The sequence below is a fragment of the Episyrphus balteatus genome, chromosome 1 (assembly GCF_945859705.1).
Source record: "Episyrphus balteatus chromosome 1, idEpiBalt1.1, whole genome shotgun sequence".
Taxonomy (NCBI): domain Eukaryota; kingdom Metazoa; phylum Arthropoda; class Insecta; order Diptera; family Syrphidae; genus Episyrphus; species Episyrphus balteatus.
The window spans coordinates 30,920,925-30,937,687 of NC_079134.1; the positions used below are offsets into that span (position 1 = coordinate 30,920,925).

At 31.1% G+C, this 16,763-nt stretch overlaps 2 protein-coding genes across 4 annotated transcripts in view; both read right to left on the bottom strand.

The window, feature by feature from the left end:
- Positions 1-14,304, bottom strand: part of LOC129907673 (uncharacterized) — a 31,653-nt gene extending 17,349 nt beyond the window's left edge. Inside the window, exons 1-4 of one of the 3 annotated variants that reach the window (XM_055983992.1) lie at positions 13,390-14,294; positions 13,179-13,328; positions 6,775-6,887; positions 6,430-6,721 (exon numbers count right to left, since the gene is read on the bottom strand). In XM_055983992.1, coding sequence (XP_055839967.1) covers positions 6,698-6,721; positions 6,775-6,887; positions 13,179-13,328; positions 13,390-13,438 — 336 coding nt within the window. In that variant the 5' untranslated portion in view covers positions 13,439-14,294 and the 3' untranslated portion in view covers positions 6,430-6,697. Of the gene's footprint in view, positions 1-6,427; positions 6,888-13,178; positions 13,329-13,389 lie in introns of those variants that run through there. The other 2 variants (XM_055983991.1, XM_055983990.1) reach the window with 2 other exon arrangements.
- Positions 14,305-15,069: 765 nt separating this feature from the next.
- Positions 15,070-16,197, bottom strand: LOC129907678 (uncharacterized). The gene is made up of 3 exons (XM_055983997.1): positions 15,829-16,197; positions 15,476-15,767; positions 15,070-15,296 (listed from the first exon to the last, which is right to left on the bottom strand). The coding sequence occupies exons 1-2, from the start codon at positions 16,031-16,033 to the stop codon at positions 15,499-15,501; spliced, it is 474 nt and encodes a 157-aa protein (XP_055839972.1). The 5' UTR covers positions 16,034-16,197; the 3' UTR covers positions 15,070-15,296; positions 15,476-15,498.
- Between the last annotated feature and the right edge of the window lie 566 nt (positions 16,198-16,763).

Sequence of the window (16,763 nt, forward strand, 5' to 3'; positions counted from 1 at the left end):
TTCAAATGTAAAATAAAAATTATTACAACACAACGGCAACACATTCATTACTAAGATATATATTTTTACAAAGCCAGTAGTTTATGTTGTTAGTAAATAACGTTTGAGCAGAATAAATAGCAATATAAAAAAGAAAAATGACTTTGAAGAGGGCAAAATGCTTAAAATTATTGAAAAAAACTTCCGACAAAAATTTTGTTCGAAGTCGTACCGATAAATCGAAAAAATAATGATGCCAATCGATTTCTCAGGTCCGAAATAGGGGGAAACAGTCAACAGCGCACTTGTCAAAGATTTTGACTTGCACAGTGTAATGAATCGCTAAACACACGTTTAAGTATCGCCGGGTTAAACTTTACCGTCGGGTTAATTTGTGTGTATAGATACTAATAATCAAAATAAACACGCGTTTAACTAATTGCTCTTCTATTACAAGATCTATTACATTTGCTGTCAAAATGACAGCATTGAAATGAATTTTGTTTGTGATTAATCTAATAATGAACAAACACATACCTACCTACATATATTTTTATTTTGGTTGTAAAAGTAAAAAACTAGAGCCCAAGCTAGGAGGCCAAAAGTGTATAAAAAAAGTTCAACTATCATGAATTTGCAGATCTATTTCTATTTAAGTTTTCTTTTTCAGGCTTTTCTGAAAATATGTTGATTTATTAATAAAACAACTAAATTTGTACATTTCCTTATTTAATAAATTGCCGCCAATATAATTAACTTTTCTCAAGTTTTTTTTCTGTCAAATGCCAGTGCAAACCGTGAGTTTATAACCGTGCGTTTATGGTTGAGTTTCCCAAGCCAACTATAAATTTAACGTGCCGTTAACCCTTAACCTGACTATTAAATTGGTTATTGGTATGAAGAAATATTTAAAGCTCAGTTAAATATTTAACTGAGCTTTAATTTGATTATTGGTAAGGCCCAATATGAACTACGGGAAAGTTAGACTTGTAAATTTTTTATAAAAAAAACAAAATGGCGGCCAAATGACTCTAAGGTGCGATTGTGCAAAATGTGGTTTTCAACTCTTGTTTTGATACTGTTCGAGTCCTGAAGTCAAAATACATTTTGGAATTTTTTCCCAGACCCCATATAATAAAATCTAACCTTCTCGTACTATAAATACAATCAGCCATATTAATAAACGCGTCATAGTGAATGCATAACCCTAGGGCAATGGTCTTATCAGGTAGGGCATTGGTAATCGTTTGCATTTTTTTTTTCTCAGTAAGTTCTCAGCCTATTCTCATAAAAAAATACCTCGTTCAATTTGAAAATAATTATATTATGTATGTATAAATATTAGCAGCCATCATATAATAAAACGGCAAACACTTATTTTGTGGTACAAAATACGCGGCCCACAAAAACCGAAGGGGCATAAATTATATACCGAAAGATAGGAAATTTTATCTAGATGTGCAGAATGTAAACATTATTTATTTTTTTTACCGAAATAGATAAAAACAATAAATTAAAATTGAGGAAAAAAACAAAAACAAATGTTCTGAACCACGCCCTCTCTCTTCTGGAAGTAGAAACTTCTAAAAGTAAAGACGAGAACCTTCGAAGACATTCTCGAATTTCGAATAAAATTAAGTGTTGCATATTCTTAGTAGTTAATAAAGTGATTTATATAGTGTGCTTATTTGAGCATAAATAAAAGTTACAATTAGCACTCGAATTTTGAGTGCGGGGTCGGCTAGTATTCATAAACGCGTCATAGTGATTGCATAGTAATAAATAACTCTATGCACTACTTTAAATGCCTCTGAACACGAATGCCTTAGATATTCATGAAACTTATGCAACGTTGAAAAAAGACATTATAAGCTAAACGCTTTTGGTTGTTGAATAGTGCCTACACAAGGAAATTTTGAATCAAAATCATTATTTTAACATTAAATTAAAGAGTTATAGTTGCGGCCAATGTGTTCAATAAGTTCATATTTATTTAATTTCCCTACAATTTTAAAAATAAAAAATAAAAAAAAAAGAAAAAAATGTCATAGAAGACATAATACAGAACTTTGTCAAATTGATATGCTGCATATTTTGGCTACTCATTACATAAACAAAATTGTACAATTTTTTTCATTTTAATTACATTGTTAAGAGGCCTCCGGACAAAATTTTGAGAAAAACGAAAAATTCGGAAATTATATTTCAATAACAGTTTTTGCAAAATAGCCGAAAACAACTTTTTTCTTGTATAGTTTATGAGAAACTGAAGTGGAAAACACATATGATATATATGTCAATTTAAAGGTAATGAATAAAATTAGAACATGGTCTGAGCGGATTTTTCATTTTTGGCCCTATTTTTGAATAATCATTTCATGAAAAACATCAAAATTGCTCATTTTCTCATGCATTTTTAAATGTGTAATTGTATGAAAAAAGCAATATAATTTTCCCCAAATGACAAAATACCTTCTTTTAATTGATCCAACAAAAAAAAATAATTATTGCAAAATGACACAATTAATAAAACTCTATTTTTTATCAAAAGTGGTTACTTTCTGTTAACGGCTAATTTTAGTTCATGCGATTTACCACCAGGGTTTTTTTTTCGAAGATACCCCTTTTTTTGTTTGAAGTTGGAACATAAACAAGTTGGAAGTAAGAAGATACAAAAAAAGGAGTATGATGTATGACGATAGAAAAATGTAGAATGCGACAGGTGATAGGTTATTTTTGTTTTCAATAACATTGCGGATCTGCGGATGTTAGACAGAGACATGGATGTAGGTACATAGATCTTTATATGGATATGGTGTATAACTTCTAAAAGATAATAATAACTTCTAAAAGAATATTTTGTCAATAAAAAAAAAAACATTTCCTGATATAGCTTTTCAACTCGACAAATACAAGCGGGAACTAAAAAAAATGACAAAAAAATTTTAAAACTAAAGCCTAGTCTTGAAGTGAAACGAAAATTTTCATATAAAACCAGCACGACAAAATACGAAAATTTAGTTTTTCAATGCACATTCACGCAGCTTAACCACCGAAATTCTTTACGTTGCTAGAATATTTGGAGAGTTTTCAATCGTTTTTCACTGACATTTAACTGTCCAAGTAATTTTTCTTACTCTAAAAGAGTTTTTTTTTTTACTTTGGAGACTTATTAGAAAAACTTCTTTCTTGTTTTCCGTACAAAGTTTTAAAATTTTGAATAAATAATCATTTTTATCAAAAAAAAAAAAAAAACAAAACCGACTTCCATGGATCGAAACTAGGTTTTCTCATAGATTCTATAGCCAGAACTGGACCACACTGCAAGCACCAGCTTTCCAATACAAAAAGAATTATCAAAATTGGTTCACTCCGTCCAAAGTTATGAGTTAAAAAACATAAAAAAATAAATAAAAAAAATACAGACGAATTGAATACTTCCTCCTTTTTGGAAGTCGGTAAAAAAAAATTTAGAAAATGTGCAAATACGGGACAATCACGGGACAAATTACTAAATACGGGACAATTATACGTCCCGGGTTTCTTAAATAAAAACCCGGGACAAGCTGTTGAAATACGGGACAGTCCCGGGTAAACCGGGACGGATGGCCACCGTAATTATGGGTGCTTTGTTTGTGTAATGAAATTCACAGTTTCTTATGTGAAGGATTGAAGAAGGATTGCTTTTCATGTACTTGTTGACTTTTGGGTTGGTAAAAAAAAAGTATGAGGATTGAAAAAAATATGGAATGCGAAATTAGAGTGGTAATTATTGTAGATACCATCAGCGATGCCAACTGAGGCATAATTATGCCTTTTAGGCATAATTTTATTAGCTAAGGCATTGAGGCTTATTTTTTGCCAAAAAGGCATAATTTTTTTCTTTCTACTCTTGATTTATATTTTAAGACTTTCTAATAATTTTTTAAATATTTTGATAAAAATACTAAAAACTTATATTTTCTATATCTTTTAAATAAAGGTTGTTCAAAACTTTATATACAGAATTTGTTTTTACCATTTAAATCTTGGTAGTGTTTAATTTTTCGAAGAATTTTGTTCACACTTATAACTTTTACTAGAAAAGAATCTAATTTAGTTGCTGTAAAAAGGTCTAAAACGCTTGCAAATAGGCTAATATTTTTTAATGGTGAAAAAAATTGGCCGCTAATTTCTTCTAATTATATGAAGCAACGTCTTGAAATATTCCTTTCGAAGAAAAAAAGTTTCCGTTACGTGACAAATAAGTTGCCTTTTTAATAGTCAGTTAGACTATCAGAAGAATAAATTTCAATATAAAAATTTTATTCCTAGGAATAATCTCTATCTGAGGTTTATCTGACTATTGAAATATTGGCCCTTAATGTATAAATTTATTAAATAAACATTTCGTTTTGTGTACTTGTGTACTTTATGTATATAATTTTTAAGCATAAACTAAGAAATTTAAGTTGAGGCATAATTTATTTGAAAAGGCATAATTTTTTTTCAAGTGAGGCATAATTTTGACTGAACGGGTCTTGACTGAAGGCTGGATACCATGCCGCAGCCCGCCGCGCCGATACGCTGGTGTGGGTATATGGTATATATTCTGAGGAAGAAACGTAACTGCCTTCCTAACTCATTGATTGAAAAACCCATGTCTGTCACAGTTTTGAATGAGATTGCACATTACACCAAACAGACAAAAAAAAAAAAAACAGAAAATATTTGAATTCATCCATTTTCTTCTGTGGGTTTCCTTATTGGTATTCCACGAGGAATTCGAAGATCAACAAAAAATTCAGGAAGAAGCGAATTAGCGAAAAATTTTCAAAAAATAATTGTTCCAGAAATCATCGTCTCGTTTTATTTCCTCTACATATTGCGGTCGCAGCAGTGAGCAGTAAATTGTGTCAATATCAGTTTGTAACACTAATGCAAAAAAAAAAAAACATAATTATACTAATTTCAGTAAGCGCAAGAGTTAGGTTTATTAGTATTATACGAAAACATAAAAGAAAAACTATTTCCTTATCTCATACATAAAATCATTTAGTGTTCCTTTCCATATTTAGTCCCAGAACAAGACTGCAAACAAAAAAAAAGAAAACAAAAAAGTACCTACTTATCTAAAATCATTCGCATCCGCATGCAATAATAAATGAAAATATTAGTTAAAAAGAGGTATGGTAGGTATTTAAAAATTGTAAATGAACTTATTCAATAGTTCAAGTTATTCAGTTTCTTATTATACTTACCAACCTAGATATTAAATAATTTAAAAAAAAACCCTACAATAAAGAAACACCTAAAATTGAAAACATGTCCATACCTACTTTGCTCCCTTACCTACCACAACATTGTCCTAAAACCTAACCGCATTCTAGTTAGAGTGTTCGAGATAAAATTGCAAAAAAAAAATTACTCAACTGTCATTACCTACTTCATAACGAAAAAAAAAGAACATGACAAAAAGTGCTTCGCGCACCACATTACAAAACCAAAATATATAATGTATCCTTTTTTCCCAAAAAAAAAAAAAAAAAACGAATACATACACTTGATTTCCTATGCCCAGACGAAATGATGTGTAACAATAAAAACGGCACACTTTACTTATCACTTACCCACACTTTGGTGTGGGCACCGCTTCTTCTTCTTCACAAAAGAGTAAATCGTGGAAATGAACAAAAAAAAACTGGTTGTGCGAGCTCTAATAATCTTAAAAAAAAATAAATCATTTGTTGTTAGCCTTTTATGACTTAAACCAGAAAAATACATTTTTTACAGAATTTACTTGTTATTTCAAGTGAAAGTGTGCGTACACTTGTAAAGAAAGTTTTTCGCACACTTACCCCCATTGCACACACGTACCTACTGCGAACACTTACCCCGTCCGACTCTACGGCATTTTACCAGTTTTAAATTATTTTGGCAGCCATAATGGAACGCAAGCCTTTAAGTTATACATCTATAAAGAGGTAAAGATTTACTTAGATAAAAACAAAAGTTTCGTTTATTCCAGAAACGACATAGGTGCAGCTACTTTAAAGGCTTAAAAACCCGCTAAAAAGTTTATATTTTAATGCGTCTTTAGCTAGATTATAGCTCGGCATACTCTAAATTTGAAGTGCTGTGGAATTTTAACATAAAAAACAGTTTTTTGTTGCTCCTAAAAAGTTAATGCTCATGGACTAATGTTGTTTCTCAAATAATTATAGACTCTTTTTATTCTTCATCCTTATCTGGAGAGATAGATAGATTCTTTAGATTCAAGACATATCACAATGCGCCATTCTCTGGTATAACGTCGTCCTTTCACTCATCAGACACTGTTATTGTATATAAGCTAAACGTGGGAAAATAAAACAAATAAAAAAAAAAACCATTTGGAAATTCTTAACAAAACATATTTATTTAATAAATTTACGAGAATTGATCAAATCGTACACAAAAAAAGTAAACATTATAAAGCTTTCCAAGTTTCGGAGAAAATTAAAATGACCGGAGAAGTTTTTCTTTCAAATACCATTTATTTCACGATCTATGACCATGGATACGAAAGATTCTTCAATTTCCCATCCGTACATTTATCATCGGTATCGGTTTTTCTGTAGTTGTTCGAGTGTTTTTGTTTTTAATTTTTTTCATCTGTTCAATAACTACCTGTTGAAACTCTAGCACTTGGTTGTCATCAAAAGTGTTCAGTGTTGGAACTAAGCCATTACAAAATGAATTATGTCTGTTTAAGGGTACAGTTCTAGACAAAAAAGAATCCATCAACTTTATCATGCTAGAATCTGTGGACGATACCTTTGAAGTTAATAATAATTGATCTTCTTGTTTTATTTCTGCAGCTGCTCCTGAATCAATACTGCTGTTATTTTTAACTCCACAATCACAAATCTTTTCGGACTCTTTGTTGGCTGAAATGGAAGATTTACATATTCAGCCATTAATTTATTAGAACACTGAAAATTTTTATATAACGCTAATTTCAAACTTCGCATTGGTAATAGGGCTCTTGATATTACCCGGGTAATACCCGTTTCAATAAATACCCGGGTACCCGGGTACCCGAATATGCGGGTATTACCCGAATGTGCGGGTACCCGGGTATTTTAAGTGGCGGGTACCCGAGAAACCGGGTAACGTGTTCTTAATAGTATAAAATGAGGGAAAATATCAGAGAAGTCTAGTTTAATTTATTTATAAGTAATTAGTCGTTAATAAGAAAAATTCGTTTTGAAAAATATGAGCCTTTAAAAAATTACCCATAAGAAACACGGTTTAAACAATAATAATTGTTACGTTTTTATAAAATTAATTTTCTATTTCTCAAAGGAACCATATCTGCGTTGGTAAGGTTTTAACAAAAAAAGTTGATTTTGAAGAAAGTTCTTTGTTTCCGTCATAAGAATACATATTACACTTTGATGTTTCTTATAAGCGTCGTGCATTGTATTCTGATACGCGAATGTTACATAATCTCGTCAATGCTCACGAATGTACTCATCCTATGATCGTACAATCAAGAGAGGCTGTGCGGTCAATGTGAATATAAGGAATTACTCACTTCATTCATTGATATTATTTTCTTTATTTGGGCTTAAGATCAAAGTTATTAGCTGAGTTAACAATTGTAGCATTTATTTATTATTACTTGGAAGTTTTACGCGCGAACAGAGACAGCGTAAGCCCTCTTGGTTAGGGGATATCGCCCTGATGGTTGCTCTAATGATATGTCCGCTCCTGAATTTTATAGTCTTTAACTACCTTTAGTCTGAGCATAATAAGATCTTGTTTATTAAAATTATTGTCAATGCTCTTAACAGTAAACTGTTAGTTTTTGTACTTGAGTTGTATGAAGTTATTAAGAAAGTGTTGTGTTTCTTCGTTATTGTAGAAAGTGAAAATATATTGTGAGAAAATGAGTGAAAAAAGAAAAAGTTGGATTTGGCGGTTCTCTACATTAAGTGAGGATAAAAAGGATGTTATCTGCAAAGTTTGTGGTAGTAGAATATCCTATAACCAATCCCCATCAGCTATGAATAAGCATCTTCGATTTTTTTTACAAGTTTGATCCAAACTCCCAACTAAAATCAGATGTTGATGTTGACAATAACGACGAAAGGTAAGATAAGCGCGATAGTTTAAACGTGACTCTTTTCTTGTCGCTATTAAGAAAAATATTTCAAAGTGGGATTAAAACGCCCTTTGCGAGAGTTCCGTGAAGCCAGAACTGCGACCTCATAATTTTTGAATTTGTCTAATTCGTTTGTCCACCGTTTGTCCATGTTTGTCCACCAACAATTTTCGTTTGTCCACCCTTCAAAAAAATTTTAGAGTGATTTTTTTTTTTTTTTTATAGGAAGTCTGAAAAATGAAAAATTGTCTAAAACGCTCAAATTTTGAGATAGAAGAATAAAACGAACTGCAATCGTTTGTCCACCTCAAGTTCTATATACATACCAAATATTTTAGTTTTTCCACACCCCGTTTAGGAGCAATTTCCAAAAACAAATTTTGCACTGAAAAATTGAAATTCCCCTAAAACCCTAAAATCAATTTTTATAAAAAATTCAAACTGTCGTTTGTCCACCTCGAGTTATTTACGTATACCAAAAATCATCGTTTGTCCTCCCTCTGTTTAGGAGATATTAAAAAAAAAATTATAGCAACTCTCAAAAAAGTACGCATACACCACAGTGTACTGAAAATTAAAAAGTCCTCAAAAATTATTATTTTTCAAAAATTCAAACGGCAATCGTTTGTCCACCTCCAGAAATGTATACAAACAAAAAATCATCGTTTGTCCACCCTTCGTTTAGAAGATATTCAAAAAACAAAATGTGTACTGAAAAATTCAAAGTCATTTTTGGGGATTTAAGGGGACTTTGAATTTTTCAGTACAAATTTTGTTTTTTGAATATCTCCTAAACGTATGCAGCTGTTGGCTGCAGTGTGGTCCCATTTCAATTTCGTTCAGTTATAGCCATAGAAACTATTAGAAAAACCACAAAATCCTGTTTTGATCCATACAAGTCGGTTTTGTTTTTTGATAAAAATGATTATTTGTTTGTATACATTTCTCGAGGTGGACAAACGATTGCAGTTGGTTTTATTCTTCTATCTCAAAATTTGAGCGTTTTAGACAATTTTTCATTTTTCAGACTTCCTATAAAAAAAAAAATCACTCTAAAATTTTTTTGACGGGTGGACAAACAAAAATTGTTGGTGGACAAACATAGACAAACGGTGGACAAACGAATTAGACAAATTCAAAAATTTTGAGGTCGCAGTTCTGGCTTCACGGAGCTCTTCGCGAAACGAGACCTTAACAGACATTTTTCTTTTGTTTTGATTATTTGTGTTAGTCCCGAATCCTTGGAACCCACTCCTTCTTCATCGAATAATTCCAGGCCTATGACTAGTAGTAGCAGCAGTAGTGCAGAGCCTCCAAGAAAAAAAAGACGCCGAAGCGACGAAAGTTATAACGCTCAGCGACAAGAACAAATTTCGCGAGCAACAGCCTACATGATATCTGCAAATGGGCTTCCAATTTCATTCGTGGAAAGCATTGGATTTAAGCATTTTATGTCTGTTGTTGAACCCAATTATAAAGTTCCTGTAGCTTCAACTATTTTGTCCCGTTTACAATTTTTGTACAATCAGGTTCATGATAAAATTAAAAATGCGATCGGTCCTGTTTCTTTTGTAGCTTTAACTACAGATGGTTGGTCGTCCAGGGCGCAAGACTCATTCATATCGGTTACCCTGCACTATGTTAATGATGACTGGGAGCTAAACAACTTCACATTATGTGCCGAATACATAGAAGAAAGGCACACTGCCGAAAATTTGGCTTTAATATTAGAAATGGTCATAGCAGAGTGGGACTTACAAGGCAAAGTCAGTGCAGTTGTAACCGATAACACAGCAAATGTTGTAACGTCAGTACGTTATGTTGAAGAAATTCAAAGTAGTTATTGCTGTGCAGCACATACCTTGCAAATCTGCATTAAACGCTCTTTGCAATCAGTACAAGCATACCAAATAATACTAAAAAAAAGCAAGCACTTTAGTAAGCCACTTCCACCATTCTAATTTGGCTGCTTCTGAATTAAGTAGGAAACAATTACAACTAGGCTTAAAAGACCTAAAATTGATTCAAAGCTGTCCAACAAGGTGGAGTTCATCCTACTTCATGTGTGAAAGGCTGATTGCAAATCGTGCAGCTGTTCTTGCGGTTTTGGCTGACAGGACTGTTACAAGTTCCTCATTGGCCTTGAAATTGGAAATAAACGAGAGAGAATGGACTATATTAGAAGAACTGACAAGAATCCTAAAACCATTCCAGGTTGCAACCACAATTTTGTGTCAAGAAAATGTAACCATTTCCATTTTAAGACCAATTATTAATGGGCTCATAAATAAACACCTTGTTATAACCGATGATGATGATGAGAACACTGTCAGTTTCTTGGAAATGATGAAAACTAATTTACGCCAAAGATTCAAAATGGGTGAAGAGATAGTAAATGAAGTTCTCACTGAACAAATCTCATCGTTTTTAGACCCAAGGCACAAAAACTTAGAAGCCGAGTGTGAAATCATGAGAGATGTTGTAAGGAGTCATGTTAGGAACCTAATAAAGGACATTTCGCCTAACGAGAATGAACAAATCGCTAATGAACAACGAAGTGCCATGGATTTTTTTTTAAAAGCAAAATCAACTAATGAGCCCTTAAGCGAATTTGATAGGTATTTGAGAGAGCCGCAGATAGACTATAATGTTTCTGAGCCGTTGATGTGGTGGAAAAATAACGAAACCAAATATCCAAGCTTAGCGCTGCTGGCTAAAAAACTTTTGTGTATACCAGCCACATCGGTATCATCAGAACAATGCTTCTCTGCAGCAGGTAACGTTGTCTTATCAAAAAGAGCAAGCCTTTTACCCCAAAAATGTAAGTTTATTGACATTTTTGATGAGAAATCAAAAATTGTTGCAAATAAGTGATAATTAAATTTATTCTTGTAATTAATATCTTGTTGAACATTATTTTAATTTCACAACGAAAACCCATTTTTTTTTTTAATTATAAAACATTGATGTTTCTTGTTTTCGAATAATTTTTCAGTTTTTGTGTTAAGTAATTGATATCTTGTTGAACATTATTTTAATTTCACAACGAAAACCCATTTTTTTTAATTATAAAATATTGAGGTTTTTTGTTTTCGAATAATTTTTCAGTTTTTGTGTTAAGTATTTTTAATATTAGTATTACACCCATGACTCATGAAACTTGGCAAAAAGTTTGCTTTTGGGATAAGAAGCAAGGATCAAAAAAGTAAAAAATAAATTTTGGGTGGAAGGGTATTTTTCCGCGGACAAGGAGGAGGAATTGAAGGTCAAAGTACTTATAGTGAAAAAATTGTTTGTCGAACATCATCATATGACACCAAAATTTATTTTTTACTTTTTTGATCCTTGCTTCTTATCCCAAAAGCAAACTTTTTGCAAAGTTTCATGAGTGTAACAATTTTTTTTTTATTTGTTGATTTTATGTACTATTGCTTATATAAATACTGTACTATAATACTGTTTTTCATATAAAAGTCTAAAAGAAATAAAGTTATGTTAAATTTATAATATTGTTAATGTTTTTTTTTTTAACCTTGACTATAGTCGAATCGATCGAATCGATCGAATCCAACTATACATTTACTGATTTTACAGTGTGGTAAAGAAATGTTCTTAAATCTGTTTCAATCACATTACTAATGCCTAGATACGAAAATATTGCGGCTACCCGAATATGACCGGGTACCCGTACTATAACGGGTACCCGTACTATAACGGGTACCCGAATTAATGGCCCCCGGGTAATACCCGGAAATGCAGGTACCCGGGTACCCGGGTATGCGGGTATCAAGAGCCCTAATTGGTAACAAAAGTGTGTAAATTAAGATTCTATGGAAGCAAAGAGCCAGAATAGACCTAGGGTTGCCATACGTCCGGGTTTTCCCGGACATGTACTCTTTTTTGACTGTGTGGGGGACGTCCGGGATAGTTTCTATTAATTGTCCGGGATTGTACTCTTTTCAACCCTTCAAGTATCTCACTACTTGCATGCTACTCTTCAGAGTTCATTTAAAGCTCAATTTTTGCATTTTCTGTTTCAATTTTAATTTACTATATTTATTAACTCAATTATTTTTATTTTCTTTTCCAATAAAATTTGCTGATCAAAAAAAAAATAATCTTTATAAATGCTAGTATTTAGAAAGAGTTTTTCTGAAGGTCTTCCGAATTTTGTATCCAACTTTAATTTTAGAGCTACAAAATCAACACTGAACATAAAAAAAAAGATGATTCTGAAATCTATAGAATATTTATACCTACATTTTTGTAAGTGGGAAGATTAATTTTCCAATTTTATTAGTAATTTAATAATCTCTTATGGTTAAACACATTGGTTTTTAACGGTATTTTATAATTTTATTTTTTTTACTAAAAAACGCGTTTGCAACTTTTTTTATTATTATCTCAAAAGTTTACTAATAAAATGATATTACTAGAACAATAATGATTTTTTTCCTTCTGCTTAGCAGTCAGGAAATGCCAAACCTTGCCTCAAGGTTTTTCGTATTTTTGTGAAAAAAAAATTAAAAAAAAAAAAATGTTGGGAAAAAAGGGTTAAAAATGTGATTTTTACTTAAATCTTAAAAAGATTTTTTTTTTAAACCGTGCATTCGATTTGTCCTAGTTTTGTACTCATTTTGAATTCCTTATTTGTCCGGGAAAGTCCGGGAATTTGCATCCCGATTACTAGTTTCATCAAAATATATCTGGCAACTCTAAATAGACCCCTAATCCAGATGAGCTCCCTAGTGAACTGCCTTAGAATCTATGAAGTGTAAGGCATGAACAAAAAACGAAACACATACTTGGGGGTCATAATACTGTAAGTGCCAAAATTTTGTTTCTAAAATTTTGTATTCCAATATTTAGTTTTACAAACAAAAATAAATAAAACATTGTTTTTTATAATGAATTTCCCTAAACTCGTTTTTTTTCCTATTTTTTACATTAAAGATACAATCAAAGTAGGTATCAAACAGTAAATTCAATTACGTAAAACCTTATAGGAAACTTAATTAAAAATAACAATCACACAAGGATTTTATTAAAATATGAATCACTATTTACTCACAATTTTCATTGAATTCGCAGTTGTAGAACCACTTAGCTGGGGTTTTATAATAAGAAGCAAATCTAAAATACTTGATATCCACAGGTTTTGGATCCAAATATTTCATAAGAGGTTCTGCATAACCTGGTATATTTACAATCAATTCTCCTTCTGAAAATAAAATCACACATTAATAAGTTCAAACATTTTTACTTTAGTGAATCACTTTTACCATTCGTTTGAATTATTTCAACTGGCATTGGATCAAAATTCGATAACATGTTGGGAGACGGCTTTCCTGTTGCATAGAACTCAGGATCATATCTCCAAATTGCCACATTTTCACTACTAAGAACTGTAAAGTTATAGGATAAGTTGAATTTACTTTGAAAATGTAGCCAGGATTCAAAAAGAAAACGTTACCGATTTGATAACAATCATCTTCACAATATGGACGTTGTGTAAGCTGTATGTTGGAAGTGTTACTAGCCATTAAGTACAATTTTAAATGAAGTCGTTCGTTGTCTTTTTTCAAATTGTTTTTCTGAGAATTAATTTCGAAGGGATCTTTGAAATGACTACTTGTACCATCTAAATAGAACACTTCACATGTTTCCAATTCTGCCAAGCTTATGTTGTATTTACTTGCACTACAGATTTGACAGAGGAAAGCAATAATTATTGCTAATAAAAATAACTGATTTTTAATGTTCATCTTTTTAACCGCGACGCGATCTTGACTAAAAAGCGACTGATCTTGAATGGCTACTTTCGAATTGGACTAACATTGGGTTTTGCAAGACCTTCTTATAGATATGAAATTTATTTTCGTGTTCTCTTGATAATAATAACAAGTTAAATATTCTTTGGGGTCATTTGCGGTCACATAATAATTTACATACAATGTAGATTATGATGTTTCGAATGATAGTGTTTTTGTTTTTTTTTTTTTGACATTGATAGTCTTCCAATGTCATGCAAATAAAATTGTTACTATACTTGTTGCTATTTACTATTAAATAAGTAGATTTATTACCAAAGCCGGCTATTAATTGGGCTCCTTAAACATTTCACTCGCAAATCGCTCTTTAAAAATTTTGGTTTCCGATTTATCGGAATTTGGTTCTTTTAATCTGGAACTAGGTGATCAGTGAGCATAAAATCCAGTATATATCAACAAAATCAAAAACAAATAATTATACTTGAAGACACCAAAAATTATCTGAAAATTAAAAAAAAAAAATCAAAAATCTTATTCCAAAAAAATTGTTTGCTTCTTTTTGCCATCTGAGACCTTTCTATATAGAGAATATTTTACTCTTGAACCTATAAGAAAAGAGAACAAAAAACAGAATATTTTATTAAAAAAAAATATAAAAAACAGATAAGAAAACTGAATTTCTTCTGCAACGTAACTTTATAGCAATACAAAATTTTTCTTCTTAAGAAGTTGAAATATAAGAAGGGACTTTGAACACAGAGAACAAAAAGGACGTTCATTTAATATGATAAAAAAGTTACTTTTCCAAGAAATTATATGCAATATAAACGTTTTGTACATGAAATTTGTACATCTCCTCAAATAATATTATGATATCAGCAATTTTCATAGAAAACATAATATTCTTTGTCTTTGAACCATTCTAAAGATAGGCTTGATTTTCAAGTTAGATAAAAAGAAACTGAAAACCGACCAGTGTTGCCGATTTTGCAGAAATATCTACACAAATGGATTTAGTTGCACATCTTGGTTGAAGCAGATTCGTAACAACCGCTGTATCAGTTGTATCACATTTAGCAAGGCCTCCGGGATATAGGGGCCTTAAAAGATACAGAGTACAAGACGCGTATAAAAGCATTCACAAACTTAAAATATAATTTTATTATCAAAAATGTTGTGATAATTCGAATTTTCATTATTTTTTTGGGATAAAAAGTCATAAAGCAACGCAAACCACGACTAAAGTGTGTCTCGCAAGTTCGTCTTTCTGTCTATCTGTATAAGGAACTTTGGTCTTAACGGATGGACCGATCAATTTCAAACTTGGCACGTAGCGAATTATTTTGGCCACTCTCCAGAGGGATTATTCCAAATAATTTTGTATGACCAAAAAGTAATGGTAATTCCCATTTCCACACCTGAAAAAAGAAAAATTTTCTCAAAAACGATTCAAATGATTTAGATGAAAAACTTTAAATGTTTGTTTCTAAACAAGGTCTATCTCTTGAACATTGTTGACGGTACTTGCCATAGAATGGTTTATTTAATTTCTGACATTCTACCAACTTTTACATGTGTGATTTTTGAAAATACATACCATTACAAATTAAATTGCTGCAACTATTTGTTGATTCCATAAATCGTAGTTGTTTGGTTAAAATAATAAGTATTGTTAGCCACTACAATGACATCAATTCCTCCTCTCTTTCCATTTGACACAGCATAAGCTTGGCTATCAGTAGAGTTTTGTTTAATATCAACTTGAACATAAGTCGTCTCAGATTGGTATTCTAAACGCATCTGAATGTTGAATGGACTCTCACTTGGACCAACTGAGCTTGAAGACATTCTAAGTTGTTTATCATCGGAAATGTAAATGTTTTTGATGACTAAATAAAAAAAAAATATAGTAAAAAATAAAAACAAAATTCTTACTTCAAACACGACTACCCAATGTGTATCGAATTATTCCTTCAGTGCTTAAGTCTTGATTCAAAGGAATCAATTCAACTCCTTGGGGAAGTCCTTTAACTTTATCGACATCAGTTGAGGTAATTGATACAGAAATCGGAGGAAGGATAGCTGGAAACGCAATTATTGCTGAAGCAATAAATGCTAGTACAAGAAAAACACTTGTCCCAGTTGAAGAAAACATTTTGATTAATTAGAAAAAAAAAATTATAATTTCAAACTATTTTTATACACAGAAGATTTGGTATAAACCAAAGTTTAGCTAAATACCGATAAACATTCAAACAGAAAATAAATTTAGAAAAAACTTCCGGCACATAAACTGTATAATTCGGAATCATCTGAATTTGAATTAACTTTAAAATGTGATAACTAATAACAAAAACAAAAAAATAAAAATAAATTAATAATCAAATTGCTTATTTTTGTGTAGCTATGTATATGAAATGTATACCTAAAGGTGAAAAAATAGATAATAAGGTCTTGAATCTTGATAGTGGATTAACTAAACAATGTATAATTTTTGTTCACTCTTTCGCTAGTATAGAAAAAAAATCATGTGTGCAATTCACACGTGGTAGAAGTGAAACCTTAAAAAATCATTTTTCTTGCAAAAAAAAAAATAGAAAAAATTTACCTATTTTTATTCTATCACCTTCAAATCCATTTTTTTTATATGACAACCTATATAAATTTTATATCATCTAAGCTCAAAATATATATATCGATCAGGTCTATAAGACATCTACAAAAAGAGCTAGATTTTTTTAAACTCGATGAAATTTCATCAAAAAAAGCAAAAAAAAAACATTTATTTTTATGTTCTCATGCTATTAATTCAATTTTTTTGTTTGACAACCTATACAAAATTGTATACCATGTGAAAGCTTATTGTTTTACCTTGTATAATGATG